Source organism: Tetrao urogallus (assembly GCF_951394365.1).
Source record: "Tetrao urogallus genome assembly, chromosome: 1".
NCBI classification, from domain to species: Eukaryota; Metazoa; Chordata; class Aves; order Galliformes; family Phasianidae; genus Tetrao; species Tetrao urogallus.
Genome location: NC_136813.1, coordinates 127,846,900 through 127,865,640, shown reverse-complemented (window position 1 = coordinate 127,865,640; position 18,741 = coordinate 127,846,900). Strand labels below are relative to the sequence as shown.

General features: G+C 42.1%; 1 protein-coding gene across 1 annotated transcript in view; it reads left to right on the top strand.

Moving 5' to 3' along the window:
* Positions 1 to 247: 247 nt before the first annotated feature.
* ST8SIA1 (ST8 alpha-N-acetyl-neuraminide alpha-2,8-sialyltransferase 1) overlaps positions 248 to 18,741 on the top strand; it is a gene marked incomplete at both ends in the record, with an annotated part of 114,768 nt that continues 96,274 nt past the window's right edge. Inside the window, one exon of the mRNA XM_079547766.1 lies at positions 248 to 486. Within this exon, the coding sequence (XP_079403892.1) occupies positions 248 to 486 (239 nt within the window). The remainder of the gene's footprint in view (positions 487 to 18,741) is intronic.

Here is an 18,741-nt window from a genome sequence, read left to right as displayed (position 1 = left end):
GGCGGGGAAAGCGAGGGACCAAATGCCTATGAAGAAGGGCGGCAGCAGCCACCACCGAGAGAGCTGCCAGCCGCGGCGCAGCCCCGGGAGGAGCCCTGCCGCCCGCGGGGTCGAGCCGCCCAGCGGCGTCCCGCTCCACCCCGTCCGCCGGGGCTGCGATGGGCGCGGGCGGCGGGCGCGGGCCGGGCCGCCGGGCGTAGGGCGCGGGCGGCGGCGGGGCTGAGCGGCCCCGCGCGGTGCGGGCCTGATGCGGGAGCGCAGCCCGGCGCCGCGGCAGCGCTGCGGGAGGAGGATGGCGGGGCTGGCTTGGAAGTGGCCGCGCACCCGACTGCCCGTGGGGGCCAGCGCCCTCGGCGTCTTCGTCCTTTGCTGGCTCTACATCTTCCCCGTGTACCGGCTGCCCGACGAGAAGGAGATCGTTCAGGGGGTGCTGCTGCAGCAGGGCAAGGCGTGGAGGAGGAACCACACTGCGGTCGCCGTCTTCAGGTAGCGGCCCAAGGGCACGCGGGGACGGGGACGGGGGGCCGGCGGTGCGCGCAGCCCCGCGCTCGCGTCTCCATCCCCGTCCCTTTGTTGTCGGAGCCCGCGGGGCGAGGGCCGGGCCGGGACCCGCCGACGGCAAAACTTTTCGGGGTGGCTCGTCCTTGCCGTGCCGGCTGCGCGGATGGGGGCTGCGGGAGGCGGGCTCCGGCTCTGGGGTGAGCCCGACTTGAAGGGTGTGCTGTGGAGGGGGTGCGTGTGTGCTCTCCGATAGGTGTGTGTGTGAGAGAGAGTGCGGACAGATCACAGATCTCCTTTTCCGGGAGGAAGCTGGATTTTCTCTCTGTCCTCTAAGGAGAGCATATGAGCGGTGATCAGGCTGCCCTCAGGAAGGCTCCCTTTCTTCAGCAGCAGCCGGAATGACTTTTTTTTTTCTTCTTTTTTTTTTTTTTTTTGTCCTGCTGTTGGTTGTGAATGCGACTCGGCTTTTGTTTGTTAATTGTGAACTGGGGCCGGTGTGTGATCACTTAGCATCTCGTCCGCTGGTACAACCAACTTTGCGGGTTTCCAGAAGCACACCCTTGAGTCTAGGAGCAGGAAAGAAAAGCAGTGAGAGGTGACAGTGGGTTTGTGGTAATGCCATCTCGTTGGGTAGGCCTGAGAGAAGCCCTCCCTCTAATACAGAGCTAACAGCTCCTCGTCCTAAAGCATTGGATACAAACTGGGAGGGCAACTGCATTAGTTTTCTCAGGCTTTAATTCAACTAAATCTCATTACGCCACAGATACACATTTTTGGGACAGATTATTATTTTTTTTAATATCCCTGTTAGTTGATGTAGGAAAGAGCCGGATGCATTTCTTGTTTATAAACCAAGTGTTGCTTTGAAGTCTGAAACTACTGCTGCAACTTCAGTTAAAAAAAAACAATTTTAAGACTGCTTCAGCCACATAGTTTAGAAGCAAACTCAGTGTGGATCCTCAACCATTCCACTTCCCTGTATGCTTTTCCAGTGCTTAAGCTTTTAAGTGGCTTTCTCAAACATGCTTATGGAAGATTGTATCTTGCGGTAAAATGATCTGCTATTTCTTGTCTCTGCCCCTTGATCAGTTACTGCACTGCTAAACAAAAGGAACCCTAAATCATTTTGATTTAAGAAATACATTTTATTTTTAAAGGAACTTTTCCCTGGAGATACATACACTGAATAAACAAAAGTCGTCAAATAATGGTGAGATAGAACTCTGTACTTTTACTGACATAGATCTGCTTCTCTGCGAATTGGTAGAAAGTTATGAAATCAAAGTCCATATGAGGTAAACTGGTCTATATTGTGAAGCAACTAAAGGAAGCAATGTCAATCTCTGTGCTACTATTCCTTTTTTTTAAGAGGTTCACATTTCAGTTTCTGCTGGAAACTGTCTATGAATATGAGCTTTTGTTTTAACTGCTCCATATAGCCTGTGTGTGGACCTCGAATCAGTACTGCCTGCTATAATAGCCTAATACTGGGTCGATTGCTCTTCTCTCCAGTCTTCCTGCGCGTGTTCTGGTTCTGAAACAGTTGTGAATAACAAATCTGCTAAAAATCTTTGAGGAATTGCAAGTTCTCACATTACTGTTTTGTAGAATACAGTGTTTGCATGTATTTCTTTGTATGTTACGATATTGTATAATAATACAATACAGGTGTTCAAATATCCAGGTTATTGCTGCCAAGAAAAGAGCTGACTGTTCTGTATTTCTCTTACTTGGCTCCTATTGAAGTAGCTTGTGGTCCCCAAGCAGCTAACTTTATATTAACATGTTTTTCAAAACTGGGCAGTGCTGCTCTGTTACTGTAAAGCAGCTGAAACTCTCTAAGACCTGGGTTGGAGTGTTAGAGAGCAGGCATTCTTCATTGTCAGTGCTGGATGCATGGGGGGAATGCTCCTCCAATTGTGTATGTCTTGCACGAAAAAGGTCTTCAGCGTATATATATTCAGAGGTCTTCTGAGAGGTACATACATATTCAGTACAAAGTCTCATGGAACCTCGCTTATCTATGCAATACAAAGACACAGACCCTTCCCATTATCTAAGCAAACTACAAGGTTATCCGTTAAGGGATTTATCAAGCTGCAACTTGTATTAGTTCCCTTTGTATTCTGTATCTGGAGAAAGAGAGCTTCGGTAGCAGCTCAGCAAGGTCAGAGAAAGCTCCTGTGGTAACCTGGGTTGAAGCCTGGCAGCTGAGTAGCAGCAGCTCCTTAATTTGCACCGTGGCTCCTTCCTCCTCCTGCCTGTTAAAAGCAGAAGCCTTATGTAAAGGTCTGACCGATGTACATTCTCATGCAGGTATCCATGCTGTCCTGGTGCTTGCATAATAATTTAAACCAGGTTTTGCAGGTTTCGTGTTTGAATATAGGCTAGCAGAATTGTTTTCCAAATATAAGCACCTGTGTAAACAGCCATGGATTTCTCAGTCTCAATCCTTCGCTTGCAGTATGTGCGGTTGTGAATAAGGACAGGCTGTGAGAGTAACAAAATGAGCAGGATTCAGCCTTTGGCTTAGGCATGAATCTGTTTCAAGCATGCTCTCAGCCCTGAATTTGTGTGCACGATTTTGTGAGTAATCTTTGTGTGACGTTTGTGTGCCGGGTCCTGCTGCCATCAGTACCGTGGGTGTCTGTGTAGCAGTGTCTGGGATCTCAGATGGAGGGACAGGTCCTGAAAAGCCTGAAAATACAGATGAGGTTATTTATTAAGAGCCCTTGGTCCGAATCCTTTCCTCTGCTGAATATAGCTTTCTGCGGAGCCTTCAAAGGGCAGCCTTCTGCCCGTTCTGGGCATGCGAAATGCAGCCTCATAACAAGATAATGCTATTAACATCCTTTAAGTTTTAAGATGCTACTGGCTGAAGACCATCTAACTCTGCTGTGGAAACATCTCATCTCTGACCATTGCTGAATAGCAGTCTGTCAATAAGATGGTAAACTGCTTGATCCCTAGTTGCCCACTACACAATCATCAGAATAGGAGTGAGACTGCCATTAGAATCACAAATGTTTAAGGCCTGTAATTTACTAGGGGATAATGACTGGTCATCCTCTGAGGTGCTTAACATTATTGCTCCCTAATTGTTTTACAAATCAATTTTTTTAAGGGCTTAGTGCTGTTTAAATTATTTAGGCAAGAATTTTGTTAATTAAGGTTTGTTATTAATGAAGTAAGTGAGGTGTAAGAATACCTTTAGGATTATTTTATTTAAAATTACTGCAGTTGATTAAAGTCAGAGCAGAATCTTTCCATCTGCCTTATAAGCTCTATGCAACCATACATCTCAAGTGCTCTATTTGTATCTGACCTTTCTTAATTTCTTGGCCAGGGTGAACTCCTCTGGAGACTCAGCAAGATTTTTTGGACAACCCTGTGGTCTCCTATGAAGACAGGTTTAAGGAGCTGGGTTTGTTTTAGCCTGGAGAGTAGAAAGCTCTGGGAAGACCTCTTTGTGGCCTGCCAGTACATAAAAAGGGACCTACAAGAAGGATGGGGAGAGACTTTATCAGGGAGTGTAGTGACAGAACAAGGGGAGCTGACTTCAAACTAAAAGAGTTTTTATATTTATATTTATATATTTATTTTTATATATCTATATATTTATATACATTTATATTAGAAGAAATTCACAGTGAGGATGGTGAAGCTCTGAACAGGCTGCCCAGATAAGCAGCGTATGCCCTATTCCTGGAGATGCTCAAGGCCAGGGGTGATGGGGTCCTGGGCAGCCTGATCTGGTGGCTGGTAGTCCTGCCCACAGCAGGGGATTTGGAACTAGGTGGGCTTTAAGGTTCCTTCCAACCCATTCTGTGACTCTAAATGGTCTCCCACTGCATTAACCTAAAGGTTTCGGTGGCAATTAGTGTCTGAGCTAGAGGTTAGAGACTCCTCAGGAAGAGATGGGACAATCTCATGATGAGGACAGTGGAAAGGTTGCACTTGAGATTCGCTTTGCTTTTGCTGCAGCGGCTTTGTGTGATGCTGGAAGGTTGCCCAGGCTTTATTCTGGGGGGGCTTGGCAGAGCTGGTGGCAGACATTTCCTGTGAACTCACTGTTTGTGACCTGCTTCCAGTCCAAAGCTATTGCTGCAATTTGGGTCTGCTCCCCAGTGCTGTCACCTCTGTCCCCAGATTCACACGGGCCATGCTTATCTTGGCGGATGGTTTCTCTGCTGTTTTCCTTACTTTTGGTCTGTTGTCCATTTTCCAGGAGCAGAGAAGTGAAGCTAATGGCCTGAAATCACAAAGCAGTGGCTGAATGTCCAGATAGAATATCCAGGCTCGATGGACTCCAGTGCTTTCATGGCTTTTAGGCTGTGTAGGTGTGGACAGACTGTGAGGCTTTTCTATGATTAGCTTTCAGCTGCCAAGCAAAAATAATGTGCGGTGCCAAGTGGGTCTTCCTACTGTGGTCTCTGTCAGCTGTTAATACCTGTACCTTGGATATAAGCACAACTAACACTGAAGAGCATCCTCTTGTACAAATAATTTTCATTTGAGATCACATTAATGCAGAGCTGGAATTCCAGGTCACCTCCCAGTCTGAGTGAGATGAATGCTATTGCCAAGTCAGCAGGAGTTTCCTTAGTTTGTCTGGCTTCTCTTCTGTTTCTTTTGATGGAGGCACTGCATGTTACATAAGAGGTGTGATCCTTGCCAGGATAATTTGAGGCAAATCTGAGATGAAACTTCACCTTGCTCAAGTTGACTAGATAAGAGTTTTGCCCTGCTTAACCAGCTTTATAGGATACTGAATTATCCCCTCCTATTTCACTGAGACATGGGCAGAATGGCTTTAAGGTCAGAGCTGGGAACTGCTGGATTGAGGTTACTTTTGCCTCCATGTCTCATGAAGCCCAGTCCTAAAACTATCAGATGCATTCAAATTTTGTATTTTGTAGTTGCCAATTCCAGCTCATTTTGCTTTCTGGAGTAGGTGTCGCTACTGCATGTCTGTATTTTTGTCTTGCTAACATTTTGAATGGCTTTTTTTTCCCATTATACGTGCTACATTTGGTGACAGTTGGGTATTTGTTATTTGTAGTTTCTTAGTGTCTTCATCTGAGATGGGAAATGGTTCTGGCAGAGAGCAACAATTTGAAGAGCTGCTTAAAGATGAGAGAAAAATGGTGCTCTTATCCCATTTTGTTATTTGGATGCTGTGGCGAAGAAAGCAAACTGTGGAGAGGTCTGGGTTCTCATTTAAGACCTTCAAGCTCTTAAATGTCTTCAAATACTTAAATTACATGAAAATTATGAGAGTTAGTTATCTGTGTTGGTTCAAGGAGTCTTTGCAGCAAGAAGCAGCAAGATAGGAATTGGCTTCAGGATTTCTGAGTTGCTTCCTGGATCTCCTCCTGATGATGGTATCTTCTTTGCCCCTGAACAGGCTTTTCTTATAGAGTTTGTTTATGCCTACCACAGGAAATGTGCAGTCAGACCCCTATTTCTAATACCTGCACTTGGAGATCTTAGAATTGCTGCTTTCTTTGAAATCTGTGAAGGCACCATGCTGCCAGCATTTCTGGGAGAGTGCAGCCAGTTCCAAGACTCCTTTCCTATTAGCTGGGAGCATCTGAAGGCCCAGAGCCAGATAGCAGGGAACCAGAGGAACAGTGATTTGCTGGAATTTAGGTTCCCTTGCTAGGGCCCCAAATGTCTGCTATGTGCATATGCAGGTAGTACTGGGTTTATATAGTTGCACATCTATATTTTCTCCTTTTTTACCTTGTGGTGGATGTAATGGGCACTGAATAATCCGTACAATACAGTAACTTATGATTTATTGCCATGCTTGTAATTTTCATCTTCACAGCAGTGAAGCAAACAGCACATTTGATGTGTTTTCAATGACATAGATAAAAAGACCTATTTTTGAGACTAGTTCCTACTAGGTAAATGCATGGAAAATGAATTACCTGTCTCCTTTCAGAATTTATCTTCCCATGGCGAGGATGAACCTCACTGAATTGAAGAAGCTATTTCAACTGCAGTTGTCCATCGTTCCAGTTTTCTAAGCATTAAAAATACTTAATTTTAAACCTTTCTATATATTTTCATCTTTTTCTGTATGCTAAATAGGGTTTCCAAAATGCAAGGAAATCACCCTTAATTGTTACACGTTATTGCAAAATCATTTAAACATAGCCATGTGCAGTTTAATTCCTACTGGAGCGCATTAATCCATGTTACATAGTATTTGTAAACTTCAGGACAGATTAGTTTCATTTTGTCCCAATTTTTGTGTATATAAAAACCAGTGACGGTTCTTCTCTGGGGTCTTACAACCCAGGTGGATTAGATAAAGGATGGGGTGGATGTGGACATCAGTATGTTTTTAGAGTAATTATTTCAGAAGCTCAGAGATTCTGTTATAAACTGTATCTGTTGCTTTAGCAGTTTAAATCAACAAATTGAACTATTTTTACTTCTCTTTCACCAATTTGGAAAAGGCCCTTCTGAATTTCTTGGTTTAGAGACTATTTTACTTGTTGGTTTTTTATTTGTTTTTTTGTGTGTCAAAAGTCACCCTGCCTATTTTTGGATTGTGTAGGGCGGCCATGCATGTAATTGAGGAGTAACTGCTTTAAAGTGTTTCCTGTTGAAGATGAAAGACAAACAAATGAAACATGTATTTCTTTTCAAGTGAAGGGATTTTAATGTTTTTCTTTCTGCTCTGCCTTGGCCAAGTTTTAGCTCTGGTAGTGCTATTTCATCTGTATTTGGAGTTTCTGTTGTGTATGATGTTCTACTTGCACTCGCAGTGTTGTTATGGCATACCCCAGTGCAGGGTGATGAAGTATCTAGTGATACAGGTAATGCTCAGAAGCACCACAAGACTTGAGAACAGTCCAAAAAACATTCAAATATGCAATTAGGGGGTGATTCTGAATCCAAGGCTCACTGATGCCTGCCTCTCTCAGTGACAGTCAATAAGAGTTAGGCTTAATGGGAAATAGGATGAAGACTCTCAAGTTACTCAGCTGTCTTGAAGTCTTTACTTTTCATTATCAAGGGAGACCTGATTCTGTTTCACTGTGTACTCTTTTTCATATGGATAAGGAAACAGATTTACAATGGAATTTAAGGAAGCGTTGCCTATTATAAGGCTGCCTCTGTAACTGAACTTCAAGTTTGGGTCACAGCTGACATCAGTTGGAAGTTCTAGGAATATCTGCCATTCCCTACTAAAAATCTTGCTTATAATGCGCCGTAAGTTTGTGGAGAGACGTTCTATGCTCTGAAGGATTTTCAGCCTGAGAACACATACAGTGAGATTTATCCCAGTTGTACCCGTTAGGAATTTTGGTTAATGGAGTAGATTTCCCATTCATTAGTATATTTGTCATGCAAAGAAATAGCTGGGCTGTTTGCTAGTGACACACCTTCCGCGTGTTCTCTGGAAGAACCTGTGCTGGGGATCTGGTAGAGTAGTGGTCCTTCTTACCACTCACAGCATCACCTGCAGGCACCAGCTTAGTATTGGGAAAATGCTGAATGCTTTTCTGTAGATTTTTGCCATCTTTCCAGGCCTTCCACCAAAGCATTAATCTGTTTAAAAGGGGTTGGAGTAGCTCTTTATTTGAAGTATTCACTTGAGAAATTAAATTAATCCCTGTTCTCAGGTACTAATTTACAGTTTTGTTTTCCCTGACAAGTTGCAATGTTAGAAAGCAGTGAGGTGATGCATTTCTGAAGCATGGAGGATGTTTCTGCATTATATCATTTAATGCATACTGCTGCCTGACAAGGTTAAATCTTTCCAAAGTCTTTCCAAACGTTTGCTGCAAGTGGGGAGAAGCAGCATTTTAAAGGGAGGCAAAGAAACAATGAGAATCTTCAGTAAAATTTCAGCTGTCTCTTCAGTGGGCAAGTAGAGGGGAAGAGGGGAAAAGTACTGTTCTAGTAGTGGAGGAGAAAGCCCTGCAGAGGGATCTGAGCTGCATAGAAAGATTCTGGTCCATGCTACAAGAGTTGATTGTAGGCCATGTGACACAATGAAGCAGAAGGAATACCTTTGAAAGACATACGAGCTAATCTTATTTTTTTTTTTAATTTGCTTTTTACTAGGCCTCCATAATTTTTGTAATATTAATAAAGAAATACTGTTGGCATGAAAAACTCTACATACCTCTCTACTTATGTCTGCTTTCATATGCCTTCCCTGCCTTTCAGAAGAGTTATCTGAAAACCAGATAGCTCAGATGTAAGTTTTGAGAAAATTCATCTGTTAGTCACAGCCGTTTCTCGGTTAAGGAGAAGAGTTTAAAATCATTACTCTGGGGATCTTTGTCCAAGAGTATTATGAGACGCCAGGACCAGGAATTTGACTTTTTCTCTGGGTCCAGATCTGAGGCTCTGCAATCCCAGGGTATCCATCTGCACCATCCATCACCTGGCTTGGTGATCGTTGCTTGACTCCTAGAACAAAGCAGGAACAGATGCTGAGCGATGTATGCTTGCAGTTGATGTGACTTTTGGAATGATACAAAGAGAGGACTGCTGTTGCCTGTTCTTTAAGCAGGTGTGCTAGCTCTTGCAATCTAGTGACAATCTAGTGAATCTATGACAGACTTCATTTCAGGAAATGAAAATCAATAAGGACTTTTTTAGGCCTTAACTAAAGCGGAGAGCTTTGAATGCATGAACGGGGGGCTTATATGCTAAAAGGCAAATAGAAATCCATTGTGGATAGTTGTTTTCCAAATGCCTAATTTCTGTGCCTTAATCATAATTCTGGGGGCCTGACTCATGGCTTCCAAGTGGTAGGGATTGTTATGGTGAGAATTACATACCAACCTATAATTAGATGCTGCTGCTGCTGCTTCTTCATTTTTTTTTTTTTTTTTTTTTTTTTTTTAACTGAAGAAGCTGCAGCAGTAAAGTGAAAAGGAGAAACAAAACCCATCTGGGCATTCCTTTATAGGGCATGCTATTAACTGAAAATTTTGTCTTGGCACCTAGCAAACATCTAGCACAAACACACTTGCTGAGCCTTACGGACAAATGCTGAGTGTCTCCAGGGTTTAATATGCTCTGTTAGATGAAGCAATAAAAATGCACATACTGTATTTATTCTTTCTATCCCACTCTAGTCATTGCCTTTAAATGCTTAAGCATGTCCAGAAGAGAATGTGGCAGAGTGTAGAACTTGAGCTAGCTGATCCAAAAATGGTAACAGAAACAAAGAAGTAAACCTATCATTAGAGAAATCACATCTTTTGATAACACTGTTTAGACAACAGAACAAGTGAAAACACTTATCTCGTGTAGTTCAGTAAATACTAATTGGTCCAGCATGTAATAACATGTTTATTTTTGTGTCGGGTATTTGTTGAGTGAACGTAATGCTTTTTCTCATTTTGTTTAAAAAAAATCTGTTTTTTGCTCTGCTTGTCAAACAGACCATAGCTGGTGAAAATCTTGAACTCTGAGTCTGTTGTTCTTCCCCCACTTCATCTGTGGAAGAAAGTATTGGCTGCCCAAAGTAGTTACAACTTCAGCTGCTTCTGTAAGTTTAGATCTGCATCATTGAGAAGGGCAAAATTACCTCTCCTGGCATTGGGGTGAGTGGTCCAATGGAGTTTTAAGTGGGATGAAAGCTGTCTTGTATGTCACGTAATCAGGAGCACGTCTGTAATGAGCTTTCATTTGAAACTGGGGGCCAGCTTAGGTGAATATGAACTTGCTCAGAACTACAGATCTTAATAAGCTCTTTCCTGAATTTGACTTAATCATGTGGTTTCAGTTGTCTTGTCTGACTGTGCAGTGTGTTCTGTGTGACATTCCTTTTAATTTAAGATCAATAATTTAGTTAGCCCTAGAGGAATTAAAAAAAAAATCCTAAGAAGTCTGATAAATAAGTTGCTTCCACTCATGAAAAGTCCTTCAGTCCGCAAATATTTCTTAAACAGTTTGATGACTACTAAGAACAAATTAGCTTTCGACAAATGAATAAATAGCTAGGCTTTGTCATTTCATTATTACCGTATTTAGTTCTAAAGCAAGTGGGTTGAGTGTATCAGGGAGGAAAATCTCCTGAAATATGTTGGCTCTGGTCTAGGCATCAAGCACATAAAGGTGATTTAAAAGTATTCTGAAACCAACCTTCAGGTAGTTTTCTTATCTTAAGATGCCTACTTGAAGGATTGAGTAGACTGAGTGATTTGTTTAATGAATTTTTACTGTTATCTTCATACTTAGCAAGCTTTTTTTTGCATTAATTGCTTGAAGGTTTGTTTGGGATTTTTGCTTACTTTGTCTACCAGCATATTTTACATGTTGATACTGAAAAAATGATAAATAGAATGTTGTTCAAGAAGTACAAAAGCAGTTTGCTTTATACAGTTAATATATGTGTATATTTTATATATATGCATATTTTATATATAGCATAAATTATATATATATATTATATAATATATATATATATATTAATATATTTAGTATAAATTTGGGCATTCTTCTGGAAAAGTCTTAAACATTGATTCACAATTAAAAATATTTCGTATGCTTTCCCTGTGGAAGCTGGTAAACCATTCTCCACAAAAGAGGGCTACCAAAATCCCCTTTTTTGTTTATCCAAGTTTGTATGATGTTATGTGTCTTGATAGCTAACCTATATTGTCCACTCATCCATTTCTATTAAATTAAATCAGATCATGAAAACTATTCAGAACTGTTCTCCACCTCCAGCATTTCTGTAATACTCCTCCAGTTAGCAGACCTCCTCTAGGCTCTTACCTGTTTCTTTTTTTTTTTTTTTTTTTTGTCATCTCTTTGGTAAAGGGATCCATTGCTGTTCTGTGCATGGTATCCAGACTCTCTCAGTCTCAGAAAATAAAGCAACAATGAAACAATGACAGACCAGCAGATATGCAGCTGTCCTCAGGGTTTCTTGCTTCCTTTCTCTCTCTGGGCCCCCGTGTTCCTGCCTGCCTGGATGCTGGGTTGCTGTGAAGTTAGCTGTGAGCTTACTCGCAAGTGACATTCTAGGTGTTACCAGCTCAGGAATACCTTGTGCCCCAGTGTTTTTGAAGCTGCTTACCTTAATTCTTTGGATCAGCTCCAGAACTACCTCAGTAGACACCACCATCTTCTTCCATTTTGAAGAATAAATTCTTCTATAAATAGCATTGCTAATTAGGGTCAGCCTGTGTCCCAGTTCCCTCAGCTCCTTTGTCCCTTGTGAAGTGACTGTCACAGTGCTGGCTGAGCTGCAGCTGCTCTCAGGCAGGGTGCATGGGGCTTGTGTGTTTGGGTTTCCTTTCTACCCAAATTGTCACAAAGCTAGTGTGATATTAATTCTCTGATAATTTCCCTCCTCATCTTTCAAGCATTGCTGAAGTTAACCAACAAATTCAACAGCCTGTGAGATAGACAGGTATGTCAACCATGCCTTTTTGAAATACATGCTCATCTCGCAGGTGCCCTCAAAATTCCTCAGCGGCTGCTTGAGCACTGCTTCTCTGGTTTCTGAAATGTTAAATCTGGTGTCCCCAGCCCTGCTCAGCAAGGAACAGCCCTGTCTCTGTGACCAAGGACACAAAGCTTCCCACAGCTACCAGACTTCTGTCCTTGTCCCAATAGATTTCCCTAGCACAAACTCAGCTCAGACCAAACCATAAACCATAGTGAGCTGTCGAGCAGGCAACAGACAAATTGACTTAGTCTCAAGGACAACAGTGTGCTTTTTCTTGCCTAAGAGAAACCACATATGATATTCCTTCTTCTGTCCCTGTTTCATTCTTGTCCTGGTTGCTGACTGTTCTCAGAGACAGGTTGTTTTTTTACATAATATTTGTATTCTTGGTGAAAACCTATTTTTCTGTTAGAAAGCATGTCAGAACCCTTTTGTCAGGTGAGAATAAGAGACTGCGGAATGGGGTTTTCTAGAAAGGAAGAAAATATACATGCTTGGAGGGGGGAGTATGGGAGGCTGATGGTAGGGTAGTAAGATAGAGGATCCCTGGGAGATTGGTGGGGGGAATAAAGGTTGGCAGGGTTTCTTGCAATGGAGGCAAGTAGCAGGGGCATGAAGAAGAAGAAACAATAAAACCATAATAAAGTCAAGAAATGCTTATGTTAAGCAATGTAACTGAGAAAGGACTGTGATTAGGAAATTTGTGTACAAATATGTGGATAAATCAGACAGGCAATCAATTAAGAATGAAACATTCAGTGAATTGGGCAATTTAAAAACAGCTCAGTTGGGCAAGGTAAACCAGGAAAGTAACAATTAAATCAATGTGGGTTAAATTATAATAATCTCAGTTAAGAAGATTGAGTATCAGTTGAAAGGAGATCACTTCGGTAGATTGGAGATGGAATTTCAGTTACTATATGCAATATGAAAGAGGATATGAAACTGTAATAGTAGAGGGCATTTTTATGCCACAGTCATGGGAATCATTTTGCTCTAGAGATAGCGGTTAAAGCAATGAGATTTAGAAGCAGAGTGATGAAATATGTGGAGTACAGCCCACTCACTGCAGCTATCTCTGGTACCTGTCCTACTTCAGAGCTGTGGTAGGGAAAATGTCCATATGGTTAGCAATAAGAAAGCAAAACAACATTTGTCGCTCTGCTTTTTTTTTCTTCATTCTGTGGTTATATGTTGCCAACTAGGCAATCCACAAACTTGGCATCTTCTGAACTTTATATATGCTGAAGTTTCGACTACCCACTGGGGCACCAGCAGCTCATGCTTAGGATGATGAATTACAAGGGGCAATTCTTTGGCTGCTCATATAAAAAACCGGGCTAGTTATTATGGCTTTGTAGTGAAACTTGAAAATAGAGGCCCTCTTTGTTTTCTCTAGACGCACTCATAGCTTTTCTGCTGAACTGATTTCTCACTTGGTGCTCTAGTAGGACTGGACACATGGCTGGCTTTAAATGATGCATAGATTATGCATAGTCAGTAGCAAGAATTTAAAATCACACTGTGCTGAGCAGATGCCGCTATTCCAGAATTCCTAAGCCATCCACATTTGGATAGCTTTGTCTTCAAACTGTGAACCAGCTCTGGGAAGCAGAGGAATTTTTTGGAGCGGGCATGGAGCTTCTATGCTTCTGGTGACTAAATGGCAGTGTGTTCTCCAAACTGATCTCAGCAGGCAAGAGGCAGAGTGGAAAGCAGTGAAATTCAGTCTCTCAAATCTACTCTGTGTTTATTATTTTGAAATGTTTTCTTCATTTAGTTTCTGCCCCGAACACAGCTGATTTCCTGTGGCTGTAAAAAAATGCTCTTTGGGGAACTGCAGGGTTGATTTGTGAGAAGTGTGCAGCATAGATCAGTTGATAACTAACTTTTATTACCGTGTGTAAGAGCACAGGAAAGTCTTTTAGCATCCTGCCTCTGTCAAGGGCTCTCACCAAATGCTGCAGGGAAAGTCATGCAATAGACAGGGGTCTGTAGCGTAATCTCCCACAGAAATAAATGTCTCTGGTTCTTACAGTTATGAGTCTTACCCCCAGTAATTTAATTTAATGCTTCATTCAAAATTACCGTTGTCATTTGCAGTATCTTTGGTGTGTACCAATCCCTTTTTAAACATCATTATGCCTAGGAAGTTCAAGTGCTCTCAGAGTGGTTCATCCCAAAATGTACATTTAATTCTTAGCATAGTGCTTATTAACTTACAAAAAATATATTTTCTCTTTTGCTGATGTACTCTTTTTGTACTGATTTGTTTATTTCTTTAGTTTATTTTTAGGTGGTGACATGGTACCAAAAAACCAAAATGTTATCATGCTGTTAAGAATGATATATCTTGTTTTCAGCCTCACAGTAAACAGTTTATTCACTGTGGAAACTGAATTACTGCTCTTGGAAATCGTTTAGTTACCATTTCTGACTTCTCTTTTCTAAATAACTGCTTGAATTTCTTGATGTGAATAGCATGGACCAATTAAAAGATACTCCTGTGGTTAAATAGTGCTTTATCTCCTGTTTTCTAGACATGCACCCTTGAGCTGCAATACTGATTTTCAGGGTTAGTTTTGGAGACTTAAAAAGCTGGGAACTGCACTGCTCCATTGCTGGATGCTCTCAAGCATTTTGTAAATTTTCACAGTCAAGTTCAGTCAAACATGTTCCCAGAAAGAAATTGTTGCTTCACCTTTTGTACAGTACACATCCTGTGGGTGTGATTGTTTTCTTACATTGGTCATGGAGACTAACATTTGTCTGTGTGACAGGACAAATTTCTGATGGTCATTCGGTGGCAAGAAGAAAAACCACAAAGCCAGCGATTGTATTGGAGTTTCTTGTCGGTTTCTCATGAAATCAATTCAAAGCTGCCCCAACAAGCTGGAAAGGATGAAACACAGAAAGAGGAAGCATCCTGAGTGACAGTGTCTTTGGGTCAGAGGCTGCCTGTGCTCCCTGTCTCTGCTGTTGGACCCTCGTTCTTGACAGGTAGTTGAGCAGACCTTGCCCAGTGACCGTGGTGGGCCTTCTGGCTGCCAGGGTGCACTGCAGACTCAGTGCTGATTCAACTTGCTGCCAATAAACCCATGATTCTTTTTGTAGAGCTGCTCTCCAAGCCCTTATCCCCTGCTCTGTACCTACATCCAGGGGTGCCCCATCTCAGTTACAGAATCTTCACGCGGACGGTGACTGGCCTAGAATTTGTCAAGAGGTGCAAGGCCTCTCTTCCCTCAAGGGAGTCAGCACTCCCAATTTAGCATCATCCACATATTTACTCAATGTAACTCTGAAGTTCTATAGTCCAACCTCCTGCTCAAAGCCTGGTCAGCTATGAGATGAGACCAGGCTTCTCAGAACATAATCCAGCTGGTCTCAACCTCCACCCAGGGATGGCAGCCATACAACCTCTTTAGGCTGCCTGTTCCGTTGCATGGCTGTTCTTGCTGGGAAGAACCTCTCATGTTTCAGCTTAGTGTTGAAACACTCCGGAACCATTGCTTCCCCCAGCCAAGCTCCCCTAACCTCTCCTCACAGGGCCAGTGCTCCAGGCCCCACCTATCTTAATAGCCCTCTGCTGAAATTGTGTCAGCTTATCAACATATTTCTTATACTGGGAGCTCTAAAACAGTGTAATAATACAGAAGCAGTCTACTAACCACTTGTAGATGGAAGTGAAGCAATGGAATATGAGAGGCAGAAAGTGAATGGGAAATGAGGAGGAGGTTCCTTCCTTGGGTGGAAAAGGAGACAGTGTAGTACTCGAGTGTGTTTAAAGGCCGTTGCTTTTCCCCATGGTGATTGCCTATTATAACATGAAGGTAGAAGGCCTGAGCGGATGCACTGGATCTCAGCTGGCCTCTGAATTACTATTGAATAGGACGCTGTTGGTTGGAGCTCTGGGCTGTGCAGGCATCACATAACTCTCCAGGAGCAGTGCTGCTCCTCTTCCCCTTTGCTGATCAGTGAGATCACTTATACATGCTAGCCTGAGAGCGATAGCTTGGCTGCGAGCTCAGCATTTTATGTCTTGTTTGTAATTGTGAGTTCAGAAAACCTCCTCTCAGAATTCCTCTTCTCAGAAGTTAGTTCCAGGCTTACTCTTACTTTACTCTTACCTTTTAAATTTAGATTTATTTGGGTTTATTTGGATTATGAGTATTCTGTGAAAGCTAGACTGAGGCAGCTCATTAAATGTAGGATTTCAACAGTCCTTCAGACAAAGATAGTTTCTTATATGTGTGACTATATGTCAGACTCTTCAGATTTTGTTTTTTATTTAGAATTTCGTGATGTTGTGGAATATGTAATGATTGCAGTCATCACAAGGTAGCATGTTCTGCATCACTGTATTACACCAGGCAGCTATTTAAACTACAGCAGTTTGCCTATTTACTACCTGAACTCTGATGAAACCTATTACAAAGTGCTTGGGAGTAACAAAGTATAAGACAGAAAGTTCTCAACCATTAGAGCAGAAAGAGAAGGCAAAGTAAAACCCCAAACTGGAATTCTGTGACAGAAACATTTCCAGTAGGGAAGCTGTTTTACAGCCCTGGAATGCTAAGGTGTCTCAGATTTGTTGCCTGTGTGTTTGTGCAGAGGAGGTGTGATTACATAGCTGGGGGCAGGGCCAGCAGATGGCAGAGGCAGAAGATAGAAAACAAACATTTTGGCAAAGTTAGGTAGGAGTCATAGCATGTAGTAATCTTTCTGCAATTTTGTGTTTGATAGGCTTTTAGGAATTCTTTGTGTGAAATTAGGCCACCAGATTAAAGGAGTGAAGTTGGACGCTGTATGGGAACTGCTGAGTCAGGGCCTGAACCTCTGATTGATCACCTGAGGCGAGCCATGAGTCAGCCAGAGGAGCACAGGGGAAGGCAATTCACCTGTGCTGCTGGAAGGGGTGGAACCTGGCTGCACCCCTCCTAGACCTATTGAAGAGCTGGCTACCAGTGGGGAAGGATCTCTTCTGGAGATCTGCTCTGCTGGAGTTTTGTGAGTGAGCCCAGGATAGGGGTAAGCTTTCTATCTATTCTCTTTTTGTCATCATTATCTGCTTTGCTAAACTCTCTTGTTTATTTTGTAATTATTACATCTTAATATTCATTGATTATACAGACACGTTGCTTTATTTATTTATTTTTTTGCTGTGACTTCAGGTCTTAAAGAGCTTAATACGTAAATCATGTTTACCCCCTGGGAAACTGTTTGGTTGCTTTGGGTAATGGAGTTTATGGATTCCTTATTCCCAGAAGCAAGGAGCTTGGTATAGCAAACTAGGTTAGATTACACAGAGGAGCATAGCTCTTCTTTTCTTCATCAGCTCTTTTGCTACAACTAACAACTGCCTGGTTGTGACTTCTACTGTTCCTTTTATGCATACTTAGCCAGTCACACGCCCCAGTCCACTAAGTGGTGTAGTCTGTTGTGAAATTGTATTTACAGTGAACACTGCCAAGTGCAAGTTTTTTAGTGGTAATGGCAAAATAGCATGCAACGACTTGGAAGCAGAGGTTGTAAATATGAGATGACCTTGATGGCCGAAGCAATTTGGATTATGCTCAGGACTGCTTGGAAGCACTAACTAGATGTAGTGATCTGGCTGTGAAATTCTGGATGCTTTGGAAATGGGAGTTTTGGAACTATGTTTTCAGAGCCATTTAAATTTTTGCTGAAAGGCCAGTCCTTGTTCTCTGATTACATGGGCAAATTCTTTCTAACTGGTTTGGGGAAGTGTGCAGGGGGGTCCTGCCAGCTCCTTGTGAAGTCTGGAACTCCTCAAATGATAAGCCTGTACTTGCCATTTGGAAGCACCATGTTGCTAGTACAAGCGCAGAATATGGGCTTAGAGGAAATTCAGAGTGCTTAGGTCCCAGCTATCAAGTTTGATCCAGGAAATTTCTGACATTTTATACTGTGTGGAATCAGAGCATATAGATACGGTGGTATACAGAAGATTGGAGATCTGACTATAGCCAAAGGGAACTGGTTTAAGTTGGGTTGCTAGTGTAGGAGTGGCGTGACTCAGAAATGAGATCATGTGGATGGGAAGTGGGAAAACTTCTACTGGGTTCTTCCATCTCGTCTTTTACAGTCCATGTTATTCTGCAGTAGTGAGCATTGATGAGAATGTAGATCTGAGCACATGTAAAATATCCTCTGTGATTATATAGTGCTGTCAGTAAACCTGCAATACAGTTGTGAAGAAAATGGCAGAAGTTTACTTCTGCATCCGCATTTTATCTTTTCTAGTGAGATGCTGGAGGGAGTTGGGTATGGTGGCAATTTCTTTGCTATGTTCAAAAAAAACTTGCCTGTGATTGTGTTCCTTTTTTTCTAGCCCAGGTGATAAACAACAGAATTTAAAAATACATAGTCACTTATTACTATGACAGATTTGTTAATACTCCTACTATAGTTACCTCCTGCTGTAAGTAATGAAAAGACAGAAGTACTTGCAAATACTGGCAGCTCTCTTGTGCCTTAAGTACATGCTTTAGGGTAGAGTAAGCATCCTTCTGTGGAAAATCTTGATGACTAATAGTATAATGGTTGAGCTTAGGTAATATCACTTTCTTATGAAGACCTCTGAGACTTAACATACATCAATAGTTCACTATATTTGTGCAAAATGGGGATTCAGCTGCTAAGAGTTACTGTAGTGTAAATCAATTAATACGACATAGTGCTGTCACTGTCAGGAACAGGAGAAGGAGAGTGGCAAAAACAAACGCTGTGATTCACTGACAGGTTTGACTTTACTTCTGCTTTATTCTGTTTGATTGCAA